This window comes from Trichophyton rubrum, assembly GCF_000151425.1.
Source record: "Trichophyton rubrum CBS 118892 genomic scaffold supercont2.10, whole genome shotgun sequence".
Classification (NCBI taxonomy): domain Eukaryota; kingdom Fungi; phylum Ascomycota; class Eurotiomycetes; order Onygenales; family Arthrodermataceae; genus Trichophyton; species Trichophyton rubrum.
The window spans coordinates 342621-367086 of NW_003456419.1; the positions used below are offsets into that span (position 1 = coordinate 342621).

The window sequence follows — 24466 nt, forward strand, 5'->3', positions numbered from 1 at the left end:
TACCTATCCTGCAGAATAAATATCCATCTCTCTCCTCTTGGGTTCTTCCCGTGTGTAAAACGGTGGTTATTTGATATCACATCGCCAACAAGCGCACCTTGCTTCACTCCTGCAGCGATGTATCAAACTCTCGTTCATGTGAATAACCAACTGCCTCGACTACCTGGACGATGCCTGCTGAGACTGCATGAGGCTAAGGCAAGGAAACGCCCTGAGATGCAGCCACTGCCGGTTTTTATAGGCCGTCTTTGCCTCCCTGTGGAGCGGCTTCCCCTGCAAAGACTGGATTCACGACTGCGATTCGACGCTGCGCCGCAGCCTCGAGGAGCTCTTCAGCTGTGCCTCTCCCTCGCAGCCATGCCTCGACCGTGCGGCTTTCCGTCTGATCATATGAGTCTGGCTGCGTTGCTGTAACTATGTAACTATATAATAACGGGCGATCTGGTCGCCAGGCCGCATTTTCGCCAGCATTTTGCGAGGGCCGGCGACCTCAGACGCTGCACAGCCTCATCCAAAACATCGACCTCAAGCAAGCGCCGTGACAGACCAGCAGCGATGGGCAGGCCTCTCGCCCTGTTTTCCCCTTGACTGGTTGCTCTTGTCCTGCATAGTCGAGACCCCCCTGGCGGCCCCCCGGAGGCAATCCCAGTTACGCGACTCCGTTTCGCCGTCTCAGTCGCTGGTTTCAAGTTATCTCGACCTCCTCCTGCTCCCACAACAACAGCAGCAGTAGACTGACTGGCTGACTGACTGGCCGGCGCCAAAAGTCAGCCCTTATATTGGGGATATCCCGTCTTCTTGACGAAGAAGAGCAGCAAATACCGTCTATACGGCGAGCTTGGGAAGAGACAGGAAGGGGTGCTCTCGTCTGCCCTCTGCGAGCTAGCTATATTTACGCCCACGGCTCTGCTCAGAACATGCTCGAATTCGCCCACTGAGACGGGCCTCTTGATCGCCAGCACGGCCGTTTGTTGGCTTGGAATAATACGTCTAAACACGAGGAAGAACAAATTAAAGAGAAAAGAAAAAAAAAAGGACGAGCTTCGCTTTTACCCATGGTTTCGCAACCGACGGCCATGGAACCGTCCACGGCTACATCCCGCGGTGCTTCCTCTGTGACTTCGTCGCGCCGCTCGAGACGCCATCATCGGTTTCCCAGCCGCTCTCATGCCGGCGGTTCGTCTCACCAGCCGCTTAACGAGTTCCCCGTCTTCTCAACCACCGGTGATGTGGAGATTGTGATTCGCGCTGCAGATCAGGAACGTCGGTACCTCTTGCATCGTCTGATATTGGCGCAGAACTCGGGTTTTTTCGAAGCTTCGACGAGTGACGAGTGGTCGAGCGTCCAGGCACAGCGGGAGATCACTGCGGCCATCTCAGCCAGCACCTCGATTCGGCCTGGGGGAGACGCAGCCGATCTGCCGGGGCACGAGGTCGCGCCGGAGCGTGGTGAGAAGCGCGACGAGGAGGAAGACGATAACGAGACTCGGCGGCCATTGACGCTTCGAAATGGCATTCCGCCAGTAAAGACCAGATGGAGGTACGAGCTGGATTGGGAGAATAGGGAAGGGGATGAAGTGCCAATTCTCGTGCAAAAGGTATGCTCTACGCTGCTTTTGACCCCCAACAATGTACTATAAACACTGCTAACAGGCTAAACAGCCTCCAAGTAAGAGCAAGTCAGTGTTTGGGTCGACAGCACAGCAGACTCATCCGCCGTTACCAACTCGAAACAAGCCTGTGCCTCCCCAGCAGGGCTTCTTTCGATCCATGGCCAATCTGACAGGAATCCAGTCTGCTCTTCACCTGCCTCTGGCAACGCAATCTGAGGAGAGCATACCCGTCGATCCTACAATTCGTGACTATGACAACCTCTTCCGAATATTCTACAACTACGCGCCACAGTTAAACCCACACAATATCACCATAGCGTACTCCCAGTGTAAATCACTAATTGCGCTCGCTGATATGTACGATGCCCTGACTGTTACCGGCCCTCGAGTGGACTATCACTTACTGCGCTTCTCTTCTTCCCTTTACAAACATATTGCGAAATTTCCCGCAAGTTATATCAAACTTGGCTATCAGGCTCGCAGTCGTGTTATTTTTACAGAGGCTCTTATCCATATCGTCGGCGACTGGCCCGTTTCCCAGCCGTTAGTTGGAAGGGATCACAAATCACCACTTCCCGAAGCAGTACTGGACTTGATAGAAGACAAAGTGGAAGACCTCAAGGACGAGATCAGAAGGGTGGAGTCAAAGCTCTTCCACTTGACTCTGACCACCTCACGCGGTGAGCGTATTACTCCCTTCAACAACTATTTGGACTGGCTCGCCGTCTCTCTATTCCGACAGTGGTTGGTTGAAAATACCACTCCGCCTCCGCCTACAATATTAAAATTCCCGGCGCCTCCTACATCTACACAACGGGATGGTAGAAGCGCCAATCCCTCGGCATCTACACGCAACGTATCCCACAGCGGTGGAAGCAGCAGCAGCGGCAGTCGACAGCTTAATCCTTCGAATTCAACTGCCTCGCGTCGAGTAACTAATCAAACAGTCGCCGCGCGTCCTTCAACCGCTCGTCCTTCCACTGCCAACGCCCGTCCTTCTACTGGATATTCAGCAGCCAACAAGGTCGATGTCGATACCAAACCACAAGCCCCTTTCTGTATTGGCCGAACATACAGACTCGTCGGGTCTTCCAACTCGCAGGCGTACTTGAATCACGATGAAATTAAACGCTTCCTCAAACTCCACCCAACGTCCTATTCTCGCGAAAACCTCAAGAGACTGGAAAGCAAAATAAACGAGCTAAAGCGCCTAGCGAAGGAAATCGTGAAGCCACTAATGCGCAACTTTCTCGAGCTGGACTTGAAGAGCGCTAACGGCGATGGCGACACGTCATCTTCCTGGCCAACAGTGACCTATCTGACTTGTACCAAAATCGAGGAAGCCGATCTTCCTTGGTATTAATGACAATTAATAACTGACATCTAGTACAAAGTAATGTGTTTGAGCCGGCCTTGCTTTTACTTCGATAACTTTATATCTACACACAATGCACCTCCCGACTCTTGTCTTCCAGCGTTATCCCTGTATCCCTGCATTTCCAATTTTGTTCCACATACTAATATCAAGTGCTACGTGTGAATGTCCTTATGAATCTCTTATGCTGCTTTCATCTGAGCGCCTTAATGTTTGTTCTTCCTTCATTGTGCCTTGTGCCGAGCCTGGCGTCTAGTTCGGTTTTGGATATACTCGATACAGCTGAATGAATATTCTTTATCTTACTACAACCTGGAATAATAAGCCCAGGCAGTTTGATCAATCAATTGGCAGCAGTTGCTGTTGCTCGATGGCAGGAAGCCGGGGCGCTTAACTAGGCGTAGCTAGCAAGCGCAAAGAAGGCCATTGGCCAGTTTTACCGAGGTAGTATCATTATCTGCTTATTCAGCAACTGAACCTGGAGGTCAAGACAGATAAAAAATATTACGACGGCGGACAACTCGATGAAGAGATCAAAAGATGCGTTCATCTTCGGAAGGTTATACTGCAGAAGGTAACCTTGGGGAAAACACTTCGCAGCCTTTATCTCTGTCACCAGAAAGCATCTGGTGCATGCGCTCTCAATATTATATGCATAATTTCTATATTTATCACTATATCCAATTTTCAGCTAAGGCATCCATCCTTAGTACCATGTGCTTGTACAAGGCTAAGCTTCGCTCAAACAGAGATCACTATATTCTCTCTCTTCCCATGGTATATTACGGTATTCAAAACCAGCAATTCGTAGTTTCAGTTTTAAATGATATTTCCAGAAATCTACGACATCGACTAGACACACCGAAAGCTGGAACAATCGACATAAAGAAGGTCAGAGTCTAGTAGTGGACGCCTATAGGGCAAAAGCAGCAGCTTCAACAGACGGAATAGTTTTACCTATGACTAGTTGCTCACAGGAGCGAATTCACACCGCATATATAAGTGCCTGCTACGAGTTCTTAAAAGTCTACAAGGATCCTTCTGTGTTATCAAACTCCAACGTGTCAATATCAAAATACAGTCATGCTCAACCAAAGAACAGTCAGCATGCACATTTTACGTTCCTTGGCTCTTGTCCTTTCCGCTGCTTTTACTTTACCCCATGCCCTGCAGTGTTGGACACCACGATTGTGGCTGGTACTTAGCTGCTCACCTTTGCAAGTGACCGCTTAGTATCGACTATCATTCCACCGTCTTCTTCGTTTTAGAGGTAGCCAGAGTTAGAATCGGCTTCTAATATCAAGTATAGACGGGCAGGGGAGTGGTCCAGAGCTCAACCTCGTTTCCTACTGCAGCTCTCATTTCAGGCTACATTCTGTTGAAGATTGCTCATAGGGCCGCAAAGACGCTCCTCCCTACTGCTGATAAGACAGGGGCCCTATGTTAAAGGCGGTTTAATTACGTACATTGTTACACAATGCCGTGGGAGCTATGCTGCACCACCAATATGCCAGTTTAGCCAGATAACCTATATAATATAATCAACAATATTACTACGTATGTTATAACTAAATTTAGCATTTTGTAGGATCACTGTAAATAAACGAGTGTGGTCTCTATTCATATTGAACCTAGCTTCTATTCTAATTCTTGTAGGATGACTGTGTTACTAAGATGCAAGTCGGCTTCCAAAGAATTCTAATAGGAGGCCAACTGGAAAGTTGATAGGGCAGGGCTAAAATAATAAAAGCAGTTGTGATAGCGATAATTAGCGCAACACAATACCAAACACCAGCCTTATAAACGGACAGATAGGTAGTTCTAGAGTATATAATCATAATACTACCAGGGGTATATATTTCTTATCTTGCAAACAACATATACATACATGCTCGTTAAGAAGTGGATGGCTAGAGGAGTTAACTTCAAGGAAAAGTTTGCAGTTTAGTAAAACAAAGTATGAAAATCATTCCCATCTTGAAAACAACCCTATGCTGTGCTCTGGTTGCTCGGGCTATTCGAGTTACCAGTTTCAGCATCATGGTCTGGGTTTGCATTGCTCTTCTCGGGGAATGATGCCGTCGTCTCCTCCTGGGTGACGCCGGCACGAGCCCGGTGCTCATCTGTCTCATCATAGTTGATGAGAACTTCACCGTTCTTGCCGTATCGTCTTGGTGTTTCGCGAGCTATCTTTACCACAGAGAAGATAGACTTGGTCTTTCTGAAGATAGAGTCCATTTCTTCAAGGGAGCGATAGGCCGTCTCCGGGTAGAAGAAGTAGACTACTGGAACGATGAAAGCATTGCTGCGAGTAGGTGGTTAGCATATGAAGGGTCAAAAATTACTTTAAATTAGAATGAAACTTACATAGCTGCAAATATGATGTATGTTTTGTATTCGATCGAGGAGAAAGAAACGGGTGTGATCATGACAACCATGAAGTTGAAGATCCAGTTTCCTGAAGTGGCCAAGGCGTTGGCTGGAGCACGGATTCGCAGAGGGACCTGGTAAATGTGGATGATTAGCATGTGTTCCATGCTTACTTAACTCGGGGAAAAATGGGCAAACTAACAATTTCTGCAGGGTACAACCAGGTCATACCGAGCCAGCCGATGGCGAAGAAAGTGTTGAAAACGAAAAGGAAGACAGCTGCGACGATACCGGCGTCTGTTTGATGCTTGAAACTAGTAGCGATGGCAAGGACAGCCATTGAGAGGGACATGCCCACAGCACCAAACAACATGAGCAGGCGGCGGCCAATTCTTTCAACGACAAAAACGGCAATCCAGGATGCAATAAAGTACTCGGTACCGTTGCAAGCTGCCAGAATTCGGGAAAGGAACGGGCTAAGACCAATGCTTCCTTCGTAAATAGTGGCGGCATAGTATGTGATGAGGTTGATACCGGAAATCTGCTGGAACATCTGGTTGACGTATGCAAGGATGACACGGTGCAGGTGACGGTCCTTGTCCATGGTAAACAAGTCCTTGAAACTGCCCTTCTGCATCTCAATAACCGTATCCTTGATAGCGGAGAATTCCGAATGGACAAATCGGTCCTCCCTGTCCAAATTGCTAAGTGCAGCCAAAACGTTCATAGCTTCGTCCTCTTGGCCCTTGAGAACGAGCCATCGAGGAGACTCTGGCAGACCCATGACTACGAACATGATGATAAGCGCAAAAAAGATCTGGAATGCAATCGGGAACCGCCATGAGACCGAGCTGGGTTCGAGGAAGGAGAAACCAAAGTCCAGCCAGTAGCTGAGACAGATACCTCCGGTGATCAGAGCACCTTCGACCATGACGAGCTGTCCTCGTCTGTGGGATTTGGAGCATTCGGACTGCCATGTTGGTACAGTGGAGGTGTTTAGACCGTTGCCGACACCGGTTACAAGACGACCGACGATGAAGTGTGGAAGACCAAAGGCAGAGGCCTGGAGAGTAGCACCGATGACCATGATAACTGAGCCCAGCCAGATGGTCTTTCGACGGCCGAGTCTGTCACCGACCCAGATACAAGCAATTGCACCAACGAAACATCCGAGGTTATATGATGCAACCGAGATACCTGCATAACGCATCAGATTGAGATACGGCACGCATACAGAATGAATAATAACACGTACCCTGAATGGTAGATCGGTGGTTCTTTTCGGCCTTGGTCAAGCCTGCAACCGCTGAGTTGCTGGTAGCGATTTCAGGGAAGACTTTTTCGAAAGAATGGAGCGTCAACAGCCCGCCCATGACACCTCTGAACCCAAGTTAGATATATGTTTTCTAATCATTTTCCTGAAGGGGGAAAAAAACCCCCCGGAGCTATAGGTGAAACTAGGATAGTTCATACTGGTCATAGCCGAAGAGCCTGGTCCCCTCGAGTCAGCATATATCACGTCGTCTTAATAGTACCGGCACCCGCCTTCGCGCGCCCTAAAGCCCAGGCTTAACTTACAAGAAATCCAGGCCGGCAATGATGCCAATGGCAATGTTGAGCTTCGTGCCCCGAAGGCCGAAGTACCGACTCCCCACGCCCATGGTTTGAAGGTCTCTTCTGTTTTAGCGCTGTCTGGCCGTTGTTGATGTGGTGTGTCAATAGTATGTCGTTGATAGTAGGACGTCCGTTCCGGGACAAAGACGATACGACAACGCTACTTGTCGCAGTATCAACTATCAACCAGTCCGTACAGCAACTACCCCAAACCAGCGGGATAACAAACAAGAACGGATGGAAGAAAGAAAAGGAAACAATTAAAGAAAAAGGAAGAGGAGGAAGCAGAGCTATAAAAAGCTGCGCTGTTGGGGGGGGGATGTGGAGGTCCTTTTTATAACAAATGTATCATCCCTTCCGTTCGCCGCGCTGCCCTCGCCCAGCTTCTTCCTCTGCTTCTCGGGCGTGACACAGCATGGCGATCCACGCATGAGAAGCCGCCAGCAAGATGCGGTTACAGCATGGACCGCGAAGGATCCCTGGCTATGACATCGCTGGATAAGAAAAGGCGTCTCCATATTTCATCTTAGCGTAACTAACTAAGTCAACTAAACTCTCGGAAACCCTCAAGGGTGTGTCGGGTTATTGCTTTTTCTCTTTCTTGTTCCCTTTCTTCTGCGTCGTTTCTTTTGATACTGCTTCCTTTGAAGCATGGATCGAATAATAATGATGGATGCATGGTGAATGGGAGAGTTCCCGTCACACACGAGCGGACGGCGGCCATGGCATGGGTTTCATGGATTCCATGGAATGTTGGCGGTCTCATTGGGCATCGGGAGTTGATCCCATCTATTCTTGCCTTCGGGAATCCCCAGCATCCACTAGTGACGGGAAATTTTCCTGGCTCGTGGAGGAGCAGCTGCAGAAGAAAGAAAAGAAAAAAGAAGGGGGAAGGGAACGGAGTAAGTATGGGGGTTAGCTGAAGGACTAATTACCAAGTACTCCGTAATATGTCCTGCAGTTTGCCTTCGATTGATGGAGTAATGTACCATCCACGCACAGCATCGCAAGGCTAACTCTTTGCTCCGTCCATGCTGATTCGGTTCCAGCGGTCGTTCCATCTCCACTGTACCTATGCTCGGGTTGTATTCATCTTTCCAGAGGGAACAAGCGCCGTAAAGTACCTCTGGTCAGGGGTGCCGTATTATTTCTCCCAGGAACACACTCCTTCCTCGACTACCTCTCTTGTATCCGTACTGAGTACTTTTAGGAGTATATGGTTATCCGTAAAGTTCCAGGTGGGACCGGCAACTCTAGGAGTCACATCTCTCGATCGAGGAAGCTCGTCTAAACCAGAGGAACGAGCTCGCTTGCGCTTGGCGAGTCGAGTCAAAGGCCCTGTCGCTGTAAAAAAGCCGCTCTCGATGTCGCTTTTTCGGCGCTTCCTCCCTCAAGCCAAGAAATGCTTATATTACCGTCTTCCCCCTTCGCTTTCTTCTCGCGCTCCTTGATTGTTTGTTTCTTTGAAGCCGCCGCCGCCGAACTGTCCGGTTGCCACTTTTGGGTAACCCGGCTCCATCCCCGTCTCATCCCAGTTGGCCGACCTCTCTCGCTCTTTTCCCGTTTACCCGCGCTTGAAGCTCCGTAGGATTGATCAGATGGCTGGAGAGCCAACGGACAGCAGATGTTGGTACTGTTCACTCTGCGTCTTTTCGCCTGAGCTGCCTGCGATTCAGTTCTTGTGGCGCCTTTTTCTTTTCCGACACGCTATGCGTGTAACTAACGGTGGGTGCGCGGGTTGGCTGCCTGTCCACAGGGTGCAGACGAGAGAGAGGGCCACTGGCACCCCCTGACATGGAGCGTTTTCCTGCGCCCACGAACCCACAGTGGAGGGAGCCATGACGTTAGAGGTGCTGTCGATGCTCCCGTTGCATCACGCGAAAATAAGAAGGGGCCCAAAAAAACCAAAGCCACAGAACTCCGGCCAACCGCCAACGTCGTCGCGATGACCTCAAAAAGGAGCGGCTCAGGCACCGGCGGCGTAAAAGGAGGAAAAAGAAAGAAACGCCTGGCGGTTTCGGGCCTCGGCTGAGCGGCCGTCGGAGATACCTTTATCCGGGCTTTGACCTTCCCGTTTTTGCGTGCGGCCGGGATTCCCTCTTTGGGTAAGCCGGTCGTGAACCTTGTTTTTTCTTTTTTGGACGTCGAAGCAGCAGCTGAGCAGATCCCATGGGCGGACTTCCAACACAGCAGTCAACATACAGCCACCCTTGCAGGAGATGTACAGAGCTGAGCGCCTTTCGTGACGTCTTGCATATATGTTGCTGGGTAACGACAGAGTACGAACTCGGGTACGGAGTACTTTGCGCGTTAAATTGTCTTCGTTTGGGTGGCTATCTTGACTCGATGTTACTACTGCTGGCAACCTGCTGTTGTACAAATTCACCTGATCTCGTATCTTGCTTCCTCCTTTTTTTGTCCTTTTATAATTTTCATTATTTTTTTTTAAACCCTTTAAATTTTTATTTTTTGGTTGCCTCCCATCATTGATCATTATTGTTTTTTTTATTCGCGCATTTGTCTCGAGTCAATCTTCGTGTTGCTCGGGTTCAGCCAATTTCACCCATTTGATGCAATCCTCAGATCGTTGTTGGATGGACGGTCGACAGAATGGATGCCACGGGTTTTACCAACCAGCAGTGTCTCCACCACCCCAAGTGGCTTCAGGCTCCATGACGTTACTCCCAGCGGCTTGGACAGCAGCTGAGTCTGGTGTCTCATTGTTATAAAAACCTCCAACATTGCCGCCGTTTTCATCAGCCTGGGGGCAGCGTCGAATGGTGTGGCCCACTATGGTTTTGCTGTGGTCAGCATATATACGGGAATACATGTCATGAAAACAAATAAATGCACAAATTCAGGCAGGGGGAGGGGGTTCAACATACTCTCTCCACAGCAGCTGCATTTAACCTTACTCCAGTCCTTTTTCTTGGTACAGTCGCGACTGAAATGACCCACTAACAACGTCCATTAGATGTGTTGGATAATCATAGGCCTTGGATAGGAACTCACTTTCTTCGCAGTTGCGGCAAGTAACAGTCGCCATGTTGCGAGGTTGGTCGCAGTCTCTGGCTATATGATCCTCGCTCCTATAGCCAGCAACATTATTAGCAGTTGTGGTAAAACCCCAGGTGTTAAAGTATATAGATGGCCAACTAACCCGCAGTTGCGGCAAGCACGAGAACCGCCTCCCTGAGGGCAGTCATTGGCAAAGTGGCCGACTATGAAGACCTAGGCGTTAGCTTCTTCCTTTTGTTGCAAGGATTGGGTTAGCATTCATCATGATACCTTCGTTGCAGCGTTTGCATTCAACCCCTTCAGCAGAGCGAGGCTCAGTGCACTCGTTGGAACGATGACCGCCCTTTCTGTCCCGAGAGTTAGCAATTATATGCGGCAAAAGAGTAGGTCTCAATGCAAAAGCTACGTACCCGCAGTTACGGCAAGCAAACCTATCTACACGGGCTTCTTTGCAGTCACGGGCACGGTGACCTGGCTGCTTGCAGTTAACACACTTGACTTCCACACGCTCGACAACAGAAAGTTCCTCTTTGCAGCTCTTCATGATATGGCCCATCTCTTGAGGACAAAAAGTTAGCAGTGAAATAACTGTTAAATCCGAGGATGACAGTCTTGGCTTACTTCCACAGTTGGAGCACTTGGGGATCTGACGATCAAGAGGGAAACCGGCCTCAGCAAGACGTTCGAGGTTCTCCCCTGGGGTGGCAGGCCAGCGTTCCTTGAGGTTGATACGCTGGGGCTTATCACTGAAGTAGAGACCCACAACATACTTGCAGTTGAGCTTCCCCTGGAGATTGACAACAGTGTGGCAATCGCCAATTTCTCGTTCCTGACAGTTTTCATTAATATTCATCTGCCAGCCAGGAGCCAGGAGGTTCATGACTACTTACAAGCGCAATCAAGTAGACATTGAGCTTCTCCTCGCGCAAAAGCTTCTCAATGTCAACATAGGTGGCAAGGGGAACCGCCTTGCTGTAGATTTTCAAGCCCTATACCCTCAAGTTTAAGCCAACATAATTTCATATTACAACCGATAGAGGACCACTTACATCACGGAAATCTTCGAGGTCTCTCTCCTTGCTAGCCTTCTTCAAGATCTCCAAAGCCTCTTCTGGGAGCTTATCAGGGACATTATGCTGCTCAAGCTTGCGGTTTTCAGTGCATTCCATGGTTTTGTGGCCTGAATCGTTGGTTAGATGGACGTTATGGTAGTAGGCATGTGGCAATGATTTAAACTATACCTTCTCCCTTGCAGTTCTTGCAGATATCTGGGGGACGGTCAGGACATTCAGCAGCTGGATGTCCTTCCTTTTCACAGATACGACAGGTGCCGGTGAAAACACGAGGGTTTGGGCAGTCGCTCTTGTTGTGACTGTTTTCAAGGTGTCAGCCAAAGAGAAAAAGACTTGATATCAAATGGGAGCATGTCATACCCTTCCTGGCCACAGTTGAAACATGCCCCAGAGGGCTTTCTCGGTTCCGGACATTCACGAGCGAAGTGGCCGGCCTGTCCGCAGCTGTAAAGGAAGGATGTCATTAGATAATTGAGCTGAATTATGGCAGTCGTTTGATATCACACTTACTTGCGACAGGTATCCCCATTCGCGTTGTCATCAGCTGCGACAACGGCCATGTCGTTGGTGGCACCAGCACCGAAGCCATCGCCTCCATCGTTCCACTTATCACCTCCCGCGTCACCACCGTCGTTCCAGGTGGCATTGGCTAGCATCAGGAACAAGTTAGCCAGACGTATTTCGAGCTGGATTTGATACCCCTCGTCATGGCCGTGGTGCTCCCTGGTGTGAGATATCACCAAAGAAAGGTAGGCAGCCCCGCGACGACGGCCTCGATCTCGAGGACACGGGGAAAGGATAACAAAAGACTTACTAGCCTCCTGCTGCCAGTCACTCATGATGGGCAGCCTTGACAAGTTCTCCGGTCTGCAGAAGTTATCAGTTGGAAAAGCTCTTGAGTGAGAAGAAGGAGGAAAAGTTTTTGGCAGAAGGAAAATGTGGGTTTAAAAGGAAAGAAGGGAAAAATTTCAAATAAATAAGCTAGCAGCACAGCCGCTGACGCTCCGATATCTCGGCGTGAAGAGAGCTCACAGAGAAGAGAAGGGAATCTAGAGGACTGACTCTGGTCAAGCAGCAAAGCACTGAGAGGCAGTTCTCAGTGTGCAGAAGGACAGCCAGCAAAGCTGTTATTATTATTATTGTTGTTGTTGTTGTTGTCAGATGAAAACTACAGAGACGCGATAAAAGGGGAAAAGAGCAGGAGGAGAGATTTCCAGGACAAATTAGCACAAGTCTCCCTGGCAACCACAGGATAGCTGGCTCTTACTACTAGGCATCTTACTGGAGCTTTTATGTTTTTACTACAGGAGAGTATAGGCTGATATATAGAGTGAAGAAACAGTGTATTCGTCTGATGAGGGCTCCCTGGTTTGCCAGTCCATGACAAACGCCGGCTAGCTGCAGGATATCAAGCAAAGAAACAAAGGTAGGTGTGCAGAAACCCCGTATAGAATCATATAGAAATCCATCAGCTACATATATATATATATATATATATATATATATGGCTCTCTGTCCATTATATAGATAATATAAGCGTCCTAATATAGACTGAAGTAGATTTATAGGTATCTACTATGACATTTGTAGTAGAGTTATGACATCTTCTACTAGACTAGAACGGAATGTAAGATATACCACTCTGAGGGGCCCGGTATATAGGATACTCGATTCAATCTAGGCATATTTGTATCAACATTGATATCAATTGAGGTGCAATTGATATCACCAGGTAGCTGCAATATCTGCCAACAACGGGATCACAATTGGGTATCACTGCTCCAAATCAGGTACATCTCTATAGACAGCTCTCTCACCGTCCGCCATCCAGCCAGTCCTTCGAGAATTTAGTTGATATCGAAGAAACACGCAAAAAGTCGACGTTGACGTTTGGAAAGAAGAAACCAACCAACGCCAAGGTTTGTCTTACATAAGCAGCCAGACGAACTGCCAACTTGGGCTCTTTTTGCGACTTTTGCTTATGGACGAACTGGAGCAGCTGAAGAAGAACCGAACAGACAGACGGACAGGAGACTCGGACACGGCGATCGAAACATGGAACAGGCTCAGACACAGGCTCAGCCGATGCCAGGCGACCTTAACTGGCGCCTGAGTGCTCACCCGCTCACTTTACTCTTCTTTCTCGGATTCAGAATAGGTATGGGACAGTTGCTAACTATCCCCAGGCACCAGCTTAATCTACGGCCATTGTCAGCTTGAGGGAAGAAGATGCCGGCATTGCTAACATTCTTGCTTAGGTAGCTTGCTCATGTACTTATTCGGAGTCCTTTTCATCAAAAACTTGTACGTCTGCCTGCCCGCAACAGCTTACTAGGACGTTGCATCTGTCCATCTATCCAAACGAACCATACTTACTGTTTGCCTGCAGCATCCTCGTCTTCATCATCACCCTCCTCCTACTCTCTGCCGATTTCTATTACCTGAAGAACATTGCTGGCCGTCGACTAGTGGGGCTACGGTGGTGGAACGAAGTCAACATGCAGACCGGTGAATCGCACTGGGTGTTTGAGAGCTCAGACCCGAATACCCGTGTCATCAGCGCTACGGACAAGCGATTTTTCTGGCTGGGACTCTACAGCACTCCGGCACTGTGGATTGGACTGGCTGTCCTGGCCATTATCCGGCTGCAGAGTGTGATCTGGCTTAGTCTTGTCGGTATGTTTTACTACACCCTCAGGCTGGTGGATGTAGCCGGCAAGCTGACGAAAGTACTCTTAGCAATTGCTCTTATTCTCACCATTACCAATACCTTGGCATTCTCAAGATGTGATAGGTTCAGCCAGGCTTCTTCGTTTGCCTCGAATGCCCTTTCTGGCGGTATTGCCGGGAACTTTGCAACGGGGATGTTTGGACGAATTTTCAGATAATGCCAGGCAGTAAACACCCCACCCATATATACCCATATCCATATTCATATTCATACCGCTTATTGCAAGAATTTCTGGATGGGCGATTAGATACTGCTCATTAGCACATGGGAACGAACTTCTTTTTCTAAGGCTCGGAGTTTGGTGTTATATCTGCAGTACTCGATTGTTTCCCTGTATCATACTTATACCATTTCAATGGGACTGATTTTCAAAGGATGACCTTTGGGCAGATAGTAATATTAAGCAAAATAGAATAAAGCAAAGTATTACATCTTAGCTCTCTTCTGAGCCTCCATGACCTTACGCATGTGTTTCAGCTCCTCTCGCACAGAAAGATCCCGCAGTATCTCCTCGCTTCCTCCGCCAACGACATATACCCGAACATCACGACTGATGGCTTCGATCCTTGACCCCTTGCCGGCCTTGTTATACCCTGCTCCGCCCATAATCTGCTGGGCTTCCCTACACACCTTCTCCAAGCAGCGTGTGCTCATGACCTTGAGCAGGGCAGTCATCCCTCCAATATCGGTTTTCCGCCCCGTCTGCTCGGAGGTCTTGATGGTATATGCTAGCTGGTCCATGAATGCCTGACAGGGCTCGATGAGCTGGCCCATCTTGCTGATTTTTGCCCTGATGACCTGGTTAGCTAGTAGGGGTTTGCCAAACGTCTCTCGGATGGTAGAGTATTTAAAGGCATCTTCTACGCATACGCGAGAGAGTCTGATGCAGGCACTGGCCAGGCTGAGCCGTTCTGGGTTGAAGTCTATGTATACTATGTTAGCCAGGGTCTTTTTTTTTTTTTTTTTTTTTTTTTTTTTTTTTTTTTTTTTTTTTCTTCTTGTAGAGAATGCATAGGGGTACCAGAGAGTATACTTACTTGACATGATATACTTGAACCCTTCGTTTTCCTTGCCGATTAGATTCTCGACAGGTACCTCCACATCGTCGAATTCCAAGAAAGTAGAGCCACTTGCGTGGACGCCAGAGTTGAACATCCGCCGCCTGGTGACTCCCTCTGCGGCTAGGGGGATGATGAGAAAGGATATACCGCCATGGCCTGGTCCGCCGGTCCTGACGGCTGCAGTGCAGTAGTCCGCCCAGATCCCGTTGGTGATCCATTTCTTTGCTCCGTTGACAATGTAGTGGCTGCCGACCTTCTTAGCCACGGTCTTGATCCCAGAGACGTCGGATCCGGCTAGAGACGTTAATTTTAGTAGACACTCTATATATGGTATATGTAGTTCATAGAGCGTACCGTCTGGCTCGGTGACCCCTAGACAGAATCGTATCTCCCCACGAGCAACTCTGGGAAGATATTCCAGCTTCTGCTGCTCGGTTCCAAAGTTCATGATAGGGGGACATCCGATGCTATTGCCCCCGTTTAGACCCCAGACAGGCCCGCTGTATCCGACTCTAGCAGTTCAACATGCATTAGTATTACACAAACGATACCTAAGGATACTCTGTTGGTTACCTGTTCAGCTCATCAGCCACGATGAGGGTGTGGAAGACGTCCCATTCTCCCGGTGCAATACCAGCGGGCAGGCTGATGCCACCCATGTACTCAGGCTTAGACCTGTCTATGATGTAGAAGCCATTCTTCGCAAACCTCCTGACGGTCTAAAATGTGAGTGTTTCCCCCGTTAGACATGCTTATAAAAGGGTATACATATATACAAGGAGGCCGATGAGGACGAACTTCATCTGGAACGAAGCCCTGCTCTTCCCACTCGTGGGCATAGGGCATCAGCTCCATCTCGACGTAGTCTCGGACGAACGCGCGCAGCTTCCTGTGAGACTCATTGTGGTAAGGCGAGCAGTCGCGGGAATACCACTGCGGCTCAGCGTAGGGGACAGGAGAGCCAAAGGGAGCAGCCATGTTGCTCGTCTGGAGTTGGTGTCGAGCAGTTGGTTACAGCCAGCTATCCGGCAGCTGGATATTCAACAAGTTAACTAGTTAGCTATAGATCACCAGCAAGATGCAGGTGGCCCTCGGCTTTCGTATACCTCCGCATTCTTCTAGGTTGCTCGTATCAAACAGCCTTAAAGCGACAAACAGCCAGATAAGAGAGCCCACCAGGAGTCTCTAACCTGGCTCAATGGTAAGTAAGGGGCAAAAAAGATAGAGAGGCCGCCCCTTGTGCTAGTTCTATGTGATGGTAGTTATTTGTCCAGCAAAGAATAGCGTTAAGGGGGCCAACTATCATTATGTCCGGTCTATGGATGGTGGAGTCTATATACTATGAATTTGATATTGATAATATACGGCACAGGAGAAGCAGATGGCACTTAACTATACAAGCGACCTCGTAGACCTCTTACTGTCATAACGACTGCGGTCTGTCATTACTCACAACTTCGACGGCTTCCACACTGGCCGCCGTTTCTCCTTGAACGCCTGCATACCCTCGATGGCATTCTCCCCCAGCATCAGCTTCTTTGCATAAGTGTCCCATATCAGCGTTGAGGCATGCTCTACGCTCGCCGTCTCCCAGCCCTGCCTGATGCCGGCGCGGTTGACGATTATGCTGTCGGGGCTCATGGCAGCTATCCCGCTGGCCATCTTGACGGCCTCCTTGATCAGGTCGTCAGCCGGCACCACCTTCTGCACAATGCCCCATTCCATGGCCTCCTGCGCGGACAGGGTGTAGGTCAGCAGCGCCAGCAGCATTGCTCGCTGGAGGGTGAGGATGCGGGCCAGCCGGGGCAGGCCGCCGCAGAGGGCGCCTGTGCCGCGAGCAGAGTCGGGCAGCTTGAAGTCAGCGTGTTCGGCAGCGATGACGAGGTCGCTGTTGAGCACGATCTCGAAGCCGCCGCCGTGTGCGTGGCCGTTGCAGGCTGCGATTATCGGTTTCTTGCCGGTGCGGCGAGTGAGTCCAGCAAAGCCGGTGGGAGGGTAAGCGACGGCCTTTGCGAGGGCGAGTTCATCGAGTTTCTCTATCTCTAGACGATCTACGTAGAATATTAGTATATATATATATATGTGTGTGTGTGTGTGTGTGTAGATATAGAGGTGCGAACCCTTGATGTCCATGCCGGAGCAAAAGGCCTTCTTGCCGGCACCGGTGATGATGCCGACTCGTCTGATAGAGCGGTTAGAGGAGCTGCAGTCTCATGGCCATGGCTGCGGGTAGGAAAGCTCTCACATCTGCGGTTCCTCGTCCATCCAGTCCCAGAGCCGGTCCATCTCCCACGCGGCCTCGAAGGAGAGCGAGTTCATCTGCGCCGGGCGGTTGATGGTCGCCAGCAGCACGTAGGGCGCCGGGAAGCTCAGCGTCACGCAGCTCAGCGGCGGCGGCTGGGTATCAGGAGACACCATCCTGACGGTCCTGGCAGGCTGTCCAGCTCCTCGACCGATGCAGGATGGTGGTCAAGCTGTCTGGCGGCGGTGGTGACGGTTCGACAGCGATCAACTAGTTGACTATCTGGCTGTGGAGACGACGAGGTCAGGTCCAGCTGTCCGACATGCTATAATAACTGACTTAAACGGTTTATCAACAGCAGCAGGCGGCCGTGGTTACTTATATATAGAGACCTCCTGGCGATGGCTTGATGTTTGCTTCGTATTTGATTCTTCCCGAGCTGCTGCTAGTGAGCATCGAGATCCCAGGGCGTCTATCACTACTCTAGGTAGTTAACTATCTAACAGCCAACAGCAACAGCAACAGCAACAGCAACGCAACAGCCAACAGCTCGGCCTCTCCTTCGACAAAGACGGGAGCATGTGAAAGAGACGACCGTTGCAGCTGCAGGGAAGACGTCCTTGGGCTCGTCCAGGGATCGAGGGCTCAGCTTCATGGCATCGTCTTAATATCACTTTCAGCTGAGCTATAATAACGTCGACCAGATTATAATCTCGACCTCTCGATCTCTCAGGGGAACTCGTATTGCCTCGGCAAGACCTACGGATAAGAAGAGCTACAGACATCGAGAAGACTGCGACGATGGCAAACGAACGAGGACACCAAAGGAGGAAGAAAGACTGCCATCTGGCCACCCCAAGACAGCCTTCCCTTCTTTCAGTTCCCGTCTGATCGGCAGCGGGTCGTTCTTATTATTAGATGGATACACCCTGGACGCTGCTGCTGGTCGATGCAAGATGCAAGGCGTGGGTGTGAGATCCTGGCCTGGTATGGCTTCTACATCTGACGACCTGCTTCTCATGGCGAGATGCTTGCTGTCAATAATGGCATGCCGAGGATAAGCTGGACTGCCTGCTGTCTATTTCTCTACTGCATTGGCTGGACAGCTATAGATGGCCATCAGGGCAGTCTTTGGATACTTTTAGGCCCATGGGGGTTCCTGCGTCGGTTGACCTAACTAGTGTACTCCAGGAGAGGGCTATCGAGGACATCCCTATGCTGATCCGGGGGACGTATCTGATTGATCTCATATCCTGCTGTCAGGCCAGGGTCGACGATGCAGCATTACGGTGTCCGAAATATAGATTGAGGGACAAGCGAGACCTTGAAATGACGCCTCTGCACTTCCAAAGTAATTCACTAAACACACCTGCCTATCTGTCTAACTAACTAGTTAAACAGTATTTCTAATTAATGAACTACGAGGCCAGGGAGAAGAGAAAAGAAGCAACGGAAGAATCTTATTTTGACGGCGCAGAGCGAAACGAACGCATAAGATTATCATACATGCCTGCAACCGCTGGGGTTCTGAAAACGCCTTCGGGATCTTGCCCATTGTCGGTGGCAGCCTTCCAGAGCCTGATAATGGCGTCGCACTTTGGTAGGCAGGCTTGATTGTCAAGCAGTTTAAGGTCGGCACGGGTGTCTGCCAGCCGCACCATCTTTGACCCGCGAGAGATGAACTTGCCATGGCTGTACGACATGCCGTATATGAGCTCGAACCCGCCAGCCCACATAGCAAACTCAGAGGCGTCGTTATTGGCAAGGAATCGCAGAATGTCTAGATCTACGAGGACCGAGCCGCCGTGGGGAGACTTGTAGATGGGCCCCCGAAGCAACATCCAGGTTGGGATATGGTTTTTATAGGCCTCTCCATAGTACTGTTTGGTCTCTCCATAGTACTGCTTGGTCTCTTCATGAAACTGCTTGAGCTCCTGCTCGACGGAAACCAAACGCTGTTGCATTGACTCCAGGGTTTCGGAAAGCTCTAGTCCTGCCCTGTTAACCCCAGGACGTTTTGTTTCGTCGACAAATTATGTCTGCTGCGGGCGCGCCATTCCTGAAAGCTCCTCTCTGGTTGCTTCTTGGACGATGCAGCCTTGCCAATTCTACAGGGCGAGAGGGTGTTAGAACATGCTATACAAGGCAGAGGACATCTTTATAAACTTGCCTTGTTATCGCCCAGCGGCGTTGGTGACGGACCGACTCGGTGACGTTTCGCTCATGAGGAGCCTCAGTGTTCTCATTGTCAACTAGTGAATCAATGCTAGATATGACTTACCAGGAATCCGCGAGTAAGAGATTGTCTATGGCCTGCTGGAACAGCGAGGGAGATGCGGAAGGAAGAAGAAGAAGAAGAAGAAGAAGAAGAAGAAGAAGAGAAAGGGATTTTTATATGTTTGCTGGCTGCCAGTCACTTCCACCAGTCACTACAGCTGCTGCCCGAGAGGCTTCGCGACTCAGTAAATCAATACTAGAACTGATTCAATTACTCTTCTGACTGCTGTCACTCTCTTCTCAGTATATCAAATTAGCCAGGTCATCCAACTGGTCAAGTCGTATCTAAGCTGCACTGCCAAAGTCAACTACTAAGACCTCGGTGATAACTCGTTGCTTGCCGAACATCAAACAACCACCGGCCGTCAATTGCGCAGCAGCAGTCAAGGCCAGCACCATGGCCACCAAGAGCGCCCTCAGACGGGCCCTGCTCTACGGTCAGTCGCAGCCATCATCTGCCAGCCAGAATCAGGACAGAAGAAATAACCGCCGTCTAACTAACTAGTCCCCGGCTCGTCCCAGCGCATGCTCGACAAGTCCCGGATGCTCTCCGTCGACTGCATCGCCTACGACCTCGAGGACAGCGTCACCCCTTCGAAGAAAGCAGAAGCCCGTCGCCTGGTGCGCGCCGCTCTCGACCTGCCTTCGCCCGCCGGCGTCAAGGAGCGGGCCGTACGCATCAACTCTGTCGGCAGCGGGCTGGCCCTCGCCGACCTGACCGAAGTGGTGAGCCTACACCTCCAACCAACCCATAGTTATATCAGCTACACCTACATCTTCAACCAATCCATAGTCATCTCACAGTACTTAGCTAACGGCGTCTCAGCTCAAATCTCCCAACCTCTCGACGCTGGTAGTCCCCAAAGTCGACTCTGCTTCAGACCTCACCTTCATATCGGACGTGATATCCCATACGCTCTCCTCGGCAGAGCAGATATCAATACTGGCTCTGGTGGAAAGCGCAAAGTCAATAACCAATCTCTCGCAAATATGCACCGCCACGCCCCTCCTGTCCGGCCTGATCTTCGCCGCCGAAGACTTCGCGCTTGATCTGAGCATAACCCGTACCCCGTCGCTGAGTGAATTCCTCTATGCAAGGAGCGCCATAGTCACGGCTGCCAGAGCCCATGAGCTACCCTCTGCAATTGACCTGGTCTGCACATCGTACAAGCAAGACGGTGGAGGTATGTCGGTGCTAGAAGAGGAGTGTCGATCCGGCAAGAGGCTGGGGTTCAATGGGAAGCAGTGCATCCATCCGACGCAGGTTGAGAGGGTGCAGGCGATTTTTGGACCGGAGGAGAAGGAAGTCGAGTGGGCTGTGAGGGTTGTTGTTGCGGACGAGAAGGCTGCGAGACAAGGGAGGGGAGCCTGGACGTTGGACGGGAAGATGATTGACGTCCCTGTTGCAGAGAAGGCGAGGGCGATTGTGAGGAAGGCTGAGGCCTGTGGGATTGATGTCGAGGGTGTCAAGGGCCGGTGGAAGCATCAGGAGCCCGAGTAGATGTATATAGGGTTATGTTAACGATGTCTACGATATAATGTTCTTTTTATGGTAGATACGGGTAAAGAAACTGCTTGAAGCAATGTAGCTGGATATCGCAATTAAAATCAATTCACTTGCATGATCTAAGGCTCTCTCTCTAAACTGGATATGCTGAGCTCGATGATTCAGAAGATAGACTGGAGCAGAGAGGAAGAAGTTATGTCGTCTTATCATAGAGACAGAAAAGAAAAGAAAAAAAAAGGAGGGCACAAATAAGATATCAGAGAAAACTCCGCCTAAATCCTGGGAAACTGGGCAGCAGAGTGTCGGATAGATGGACCATCGATTAAAAAGTGGTAGTAGTTGTAGTGTTGGAATGTACACGAGTGGTCGGTCTGCGTGGTGGAAGGTGACATCCCCTGTTTCTCTCTGTCTGTGCTGTGCAATATGGTCATTCATGTACGGGCGTGCTTGCGTCTTTCGTTAAAAACATCTCGTTCGTTAAAATGTAGGTAGCATCGGCCTGGCTACTTGTTGAAAAGAAGAAAGGAAGAAATAAAATTGGTGCAGGTGGTCATCAACATGCAACTGAGCGGCTGCTTCTCATGGTTGGTTGTCAGGCTGGTCGTCATGGTCATGCCTTGGTTGCAGCTCCGTCTCGCTTCAGTAGCTGAATCTTGCCCATCTTGAGGACGGGACCAGGCTCGGGAGAAGATGAGGATGCCTCTGCTGCAGTTACGCTTCCGTCCTCATCGCCGGTGTCATCTCTGGCAGTAGTTGCATCGGTAGTAGTCGCGCTAGCTGCGACGGCGGCAGCAGCAGCAGCAGCAACGGCTTTGCTGATCTCTCCAGTGGGTTGGTCGGTGCTCTGACTCTGGTTCTGAGTCTGAGACTGGAATTTCGAAGCGGCAGAGGAAGTGGGAGAAGGGGAATCTCGACCACTGGAGGCGGTAGCCGTAGGGTTGATTCCGATCACAAAGGCAACGAAACCACCACGTTCGCCGGGCACGCTGAAGTCGCGGAACACATAGCTGTGTTCCGTCAGCCAGCCCTTGACGGCTTTGCCGACCTTGTCCTTGCCATTCTTGCTGTGATGGCCACTTCCGGTGATGACGTAGAGAAAATGCTCACGCAACTGGGAGCTCTCCTTGAGGATGTTGTCGAGGTACGCGATCGCTTCGGTCGGGACTAGACCGTGCAAGTCAACGTAGAACTCGTCGTCGTTGTCGGCAATGCGCTTACGGCCCTCTTCGAAGAGCAGCCGGGCAGCCTCTCGGTGGCAACGACGCATAGCGTCGTTTTCGGCCTGGCCCCGGAGCGACAGAGCCTTAGCGGCCCGCGCATCATTACGGTTCCAGGCCTGCGCAGCACTACAGGAGGTCAGTATACATTCAACAGAAGTGAGAGAGGAACGGAAGCTTAGCTACCTTTGGAGGAATTTGTTCCTCACGTTCCCGTGGGTGATGGCATCCACACGGTACTTCAAGTAAGGCTGCGTCCACTCGACGCCTGTTTCGAGCCAGGGGATGTGCTTGGGCGACGGGATGGCCTGGGCCTCCGCGCTGATCTCTCTGGTGGTGCCACTGGCAGAGGATCTAGCACCCTTCTGAGCTCCCTTCTTCGCGGAAGGAGACATGCGAACCGCATCGGCTAATGATGTGCCGGACGCGTCTCTGGCCTTGGTGACCTCTCGATGCTGCGTACCACGTTTGCCGTGGTGTTTCTTGCCGGGACGACTGTTGAGAGCCTGAAGCGTCGGAAACGCCTCAGGGTCGTCCACTGGGGGAGCAGAGGTGGCTGGCTGCTCGCGGCTCTGGTGCTTGCTCCCAGGCCGCGAGTGAGAACGCGTAGCCGACGGGTTCAGCATGTTCTTGTTCTTGATACTGCTCGATGAGCCGGGCCGCATCTGAGGGCTGCCGGCCATGAACTGCATCTGGCTCCGGTGATGCCACTGGTCGGCGGTGATGCTGTTGGAAGTCGTGGCTGCGGATGAAGATGTAGACGGAGGCTGGAGCGGAGGAAAGGCCTCGTAGTTGTCCTGCAGCGGGTAGAGGCTGGTCTGTTGCTGTTGTTGTTGTTGTTGCTGTTGCTGTTGCTGTTGGTGCTGCGGTTGATGCTGATGCTGGGCGGCGGCGGCATTGTTCGCAGAGTAACCAGCAACGCTCAGGTTGTCACTTCCGATGCTCATGCTGCCTATCAAGGAGGATGGATCATGAGAAAAAGGGCATGAGTCTCCAGCCAGACAGTTGCCCATCAGCCAATATCTATGCATGAATTAGTATGGACAATAAATAGACAGTAATAGACAATAAGGAGATGGTAATAGATAATAAAGAATAAAACATACTTGCAGACATGGCTGGTGAGGTCATGGCTAAATCGACAGTCCATGCGCAGACACTGGCCGGTAGATAACCAATATTTGCAGACCACAGGAGTGCGCGCAGAGGTAGATGGCGTAACGGGCCGTGCAGGGTCCATTGCTGTAGACTTGCCTATCAGGACGCGGCCTTCGTTGCTGGAAGAGAGAGAACGGGTCTCCAGGTGGTGCTGGCCGTGGCCATGGTTACTGCTATGGTTGTGATCCTGTTCAGTCAGGGATGCAATTGTGGCTCCCAGGTCATATCCGTTTGCCTCGAGGGCATGCTCGATCTCCTCGTTCGTCTTGCGCTTGCCCAGCACCGATCTGAGTATATCGTAGGGGCTCATGTCTGGCGGCGCAACCCATTCTGGAGCAGCGGCGCTGAGGCCCGTGGAAGAAGCCGTGCTTTTTGCATCTTCGTTGACCAGCCAATCGACGTTGTCACTGCCGAGATCACCGTATATCTCGGGGGCAGGACCACGCTCTGAGAAGGAGTAAGTGTTGAGATTGGGGCTGTGCGGGATGGGCAGCACCTTTCCCAGGCGCGGAGACGGGCGAGGCGAGGTGAAGGGAGACGCCGTCAGGGACCTGGGCGCGCGAGGGAATCCCCCACGGGGTACGGGGAAGCCAGACTGGGCAACGGGGCTGGACCCGGTGTGCGAAGGGGAGGAGAGCGGCGTCGCTGAGCGAGCCATCTGCCACGGCGCGGGCGAGGAGCGGCGAATGACTGTGTGCCGGACGGGGGGCTGCGAGGCATCGGCCATGGAGGAGCTGCGGTGCCGCCAGAGGACGTCGAGCACCGCGTTCTCGAGAGCGGAGCCGGCCAGGGACGACTGATCGCGCAGGAAGGCCTCCAGCTTCTCGGCTTTTTCCTCCTCGTTGTCGTCCTCATTGTTCAGGATGTGCAGGCACAGCTCGTACGTTTCTTCGGACACCATGGCGAGGGTCTCGTCGCCGTCGGCCGGCCGTTTGCAATGGAAGAGGAAAAGGGCGGGGTGTTTCAAGAAGAGTTTCTGTAGAGCTCGCGGGAACGAAGATGGCAGCAGGACAAGTAGCAGCCGGCAGCAGAGACAGACGGCGGGACTGCAGGGCTATCACGAGCAGTGACGCAGGACCATCATGAGCTGGACGCGAGAGAGAGGCTGCTTGCTTGTTCGAGGGAGCAAAGGGGCTGGCAGAAGGCTGCTTGAAACGAGAGTGAGCAGAGGATCCCGGCAGCTGGGGGGCGACTGGCAAGCATTGCTGGG

General features: G+C 51.0%; 11 protein-coding genes across 13 annotated transcripts; 5 read left to right on the top strand and 6 right to left on the bottom strand.

Moving 5' to 3' along the window:
• Positions 1-1076: 1076 nt before the first annotated feature.
• Positions 1077-2976, top strand: TERG_07491 (uncharacterized protein; the record flags this gene model as incomplete). Its single annotated transcript, XM_003231823.2, has 2 exons — positions 1077-1598; positions 1663-2976. 2 exons carry the CDS (start codon positions 1077-1079, stop codon positions 2974-2976), a joined length of 1836 nt encoding a protein of 611 aa, XP_003231871.2.
• Positions 2977-4977: 2001 nt separating this feature from the next.
• On the bottom strand, positions 4978-7019 carry TERG_07492 (uncharacterized protein; the record flags this gene model as incomplete). Its single annotated transcript, XM_047748784.1, has 6 exons — positions 4978-5293; positions 5356-5492; positions 5561-6555; positions 6614-6738; positions 6832-6849; positions 6937-7019. The coding sequence occupies 6 exons, from the start codon at positions 7017-7019 to the stop codon at positions 4978-4980; spliced, it is 1674 nt and encodes a 557-aa protein (XP_047604773.1).
• Positions 7020-7356: 337 nt separating this feature from the next.
• TERG_12554 (uncharacterized protein) lies at positions 7357-8440 on the top strand. Its single transcript, XM_047751499.1, has one exon. The coding sequence runs from the start codon at positions 8004-8006 to the stop codon at positions 8421-8423; it is 420 nt and encodes a 139-aa protein (XP_047607250.1). The 5' UTR covers positions 7357-8003; the 3' UTR covers positions 8424-8440.
• A 701-nt stretch (positions 8441-9141) lies between these two features.
• Positions 9142-9462, top strand: TERG_12555 (uncharacterized protein; the record flags this gene model as incomplete). The annotated part of the gene is made up of 1 exon (XM_047751500.1): positions 9142-9462. One exon carries the CDS (start codon positions 9142-9144, stop codon positions 9460-9462), a length of 321 nt encoding a protein of 106 aa, XP_047607251.1.
• Positions 9463-9598: 136 nt separating this feature from the next.
• TERG_07493 (uncharacterized protein) lies at positions 9599-12540 on the bottom strand (the record flags this gene model as incomplete). Its single annotated transcript, XM_047748785.1, has 12 exons — positions 11574-12540; positions 11424-11507; positions 11232-11362; positions 11040-11170; positions 10881-10979; positions 10612-10819; positions 10401-10548; positions 10261-10337; positions 10133-10193; positions 9985-10061; positions 9858-9929; positions 9599-9762 (listed from the first exon to the last, which is right to left on the bottom strand). Exons 1-12 carry the CDS (start codon positions 11900-11902, stop codon positions 9599-9601), a joined length of 1581 nt encoding a protein of 526 aa, XP_047604774.1. The 5' UTR covers positions 11903-12540.
• A 578-nt stretch (positions 12541-13118) lies between these two features.
• On the top strand, positions 13119-13951 carry TERG_07494 (golgi apparatus membrane protein TVP23; the record flags this gene model as incomplete). Of its 3 annotated transcripts, XM_003231827.1 has the most annotated exons (4): positions 13119-13221; positions 13322-13367; positions 13453-13739; positions 13803-13951. In XM_003231827.1, the coding sequence occupies 4 exons, from the start codon at positions 13119-13121 to the stop codon at positions 13949-13951; spliced, it is 585 nt and encodes a 194-aa protein (XP_003231875.1). The 3 variants fall into 3 exon arrangements, with proteins under 3 accessions (XP_003231875.1, XP_047607253.1, XP_047607252.1); XM_047750398.1 differs by lacking the exon at positions 13119-13221 and having other exon boundaries at positions 13333-13367; XM_047750397.1 differs by lacking the exon at positions 13119-13221 and having other exon boundaries at positions 13333-13367; positions 13453-13951.
• Positions 13952-14220: 269 nt separating this feature from the next.
• Positions 14221-15833, bottom strand: TERG_07495 (uncharacterized protein; the record flags this gene model as incomplete). The annotated part of the gene is made up of 5 exons (XM_003231828.1): positions 14221-14717; positions 14832-15149; positions 15210-15367; positions 15429-15574; positions 15654-15833. 5 exons carry the CDS (start codon positions 15831-15833, stop codon positions 14221-14223), a joined length of 1299 nt encoding a protein of 432 aa, XP_003231876.1.
• Positions 15834-16304: 471 nt separating this feature from the next.
• On the bottom strand, positions 16305-17472 carry TERG_07496 (uncharacterized protein; the record flags this gene model as incomplete). The annotated part of the gene is made up of 3 exons (XM_003231829.2): positions 17101-17472; positions 16976-17037; positions 16305-16906 (listed from the first exon to the last, which is right to left on the bottom strand). The coding sequence occupies exons 1-3, from the start codon at positions 17271-17273 to the stop codon at positions 16305-16307; spliced, it is 837 nt and encodes a 278-aa protein (XP_003231877.1). The 5' UTR covers positions 17274-17472.
• Positions 17473-17525: 53 nt separating this feature from the next.
• TERG_07497 (uncharacterized protein) lies at positions 17526-19460 on the bottom strand. Its single transcript, XM_047748786.1, has one exon. It carries the CDS (start codon positions 19059-19061, stop codon positions 18558-18560), a length of 504 nt encoding a protein of 167 aa, XP_047604775.1. The 5' UTR covers positions 19062-19460; the 3' UTR covers positions 17526-18557.
• A 281-nt stretch (positions 19461-19741) lies between these two features.
• On the top strand, positions 19742-21885 carry TERG_07498 (uncharacterized protein). Its single transcript, XM_003231831.2, has 3 exons — positions 19742-19811; positions 19880-20100; positions 20201-21885. Exons 1-3 carry the CDS (start codon positions 19772-19774, stop codon positions 20873-20875), a joined length of 936 nt encoding a protein of 311 aa, XP_003231879.1. The 5' UTR covers positions 19742-19771; the 3' UTR covers positions 20876-21885.
• TERG_07499 (uncharacterized protein) lies at positions 21492-24157 on the bottom strand (the record flags this gene model as incomplete). Its single annotated transcript, XM_047748787.1, has 3 exons — positions 21492-22227; positions 22285-23121; positions 23205-24157. The coding sequence occupies 3 exons, from the start codon at positions 24155-24157 to the stop codon at positions 21492-21494; spliced, it is 2526 nt and encodes an 841-aa protein (XP_047604776.1).
• Between the last annotated feature and the right edge of the window lie 309 nt (positions 24158-24466).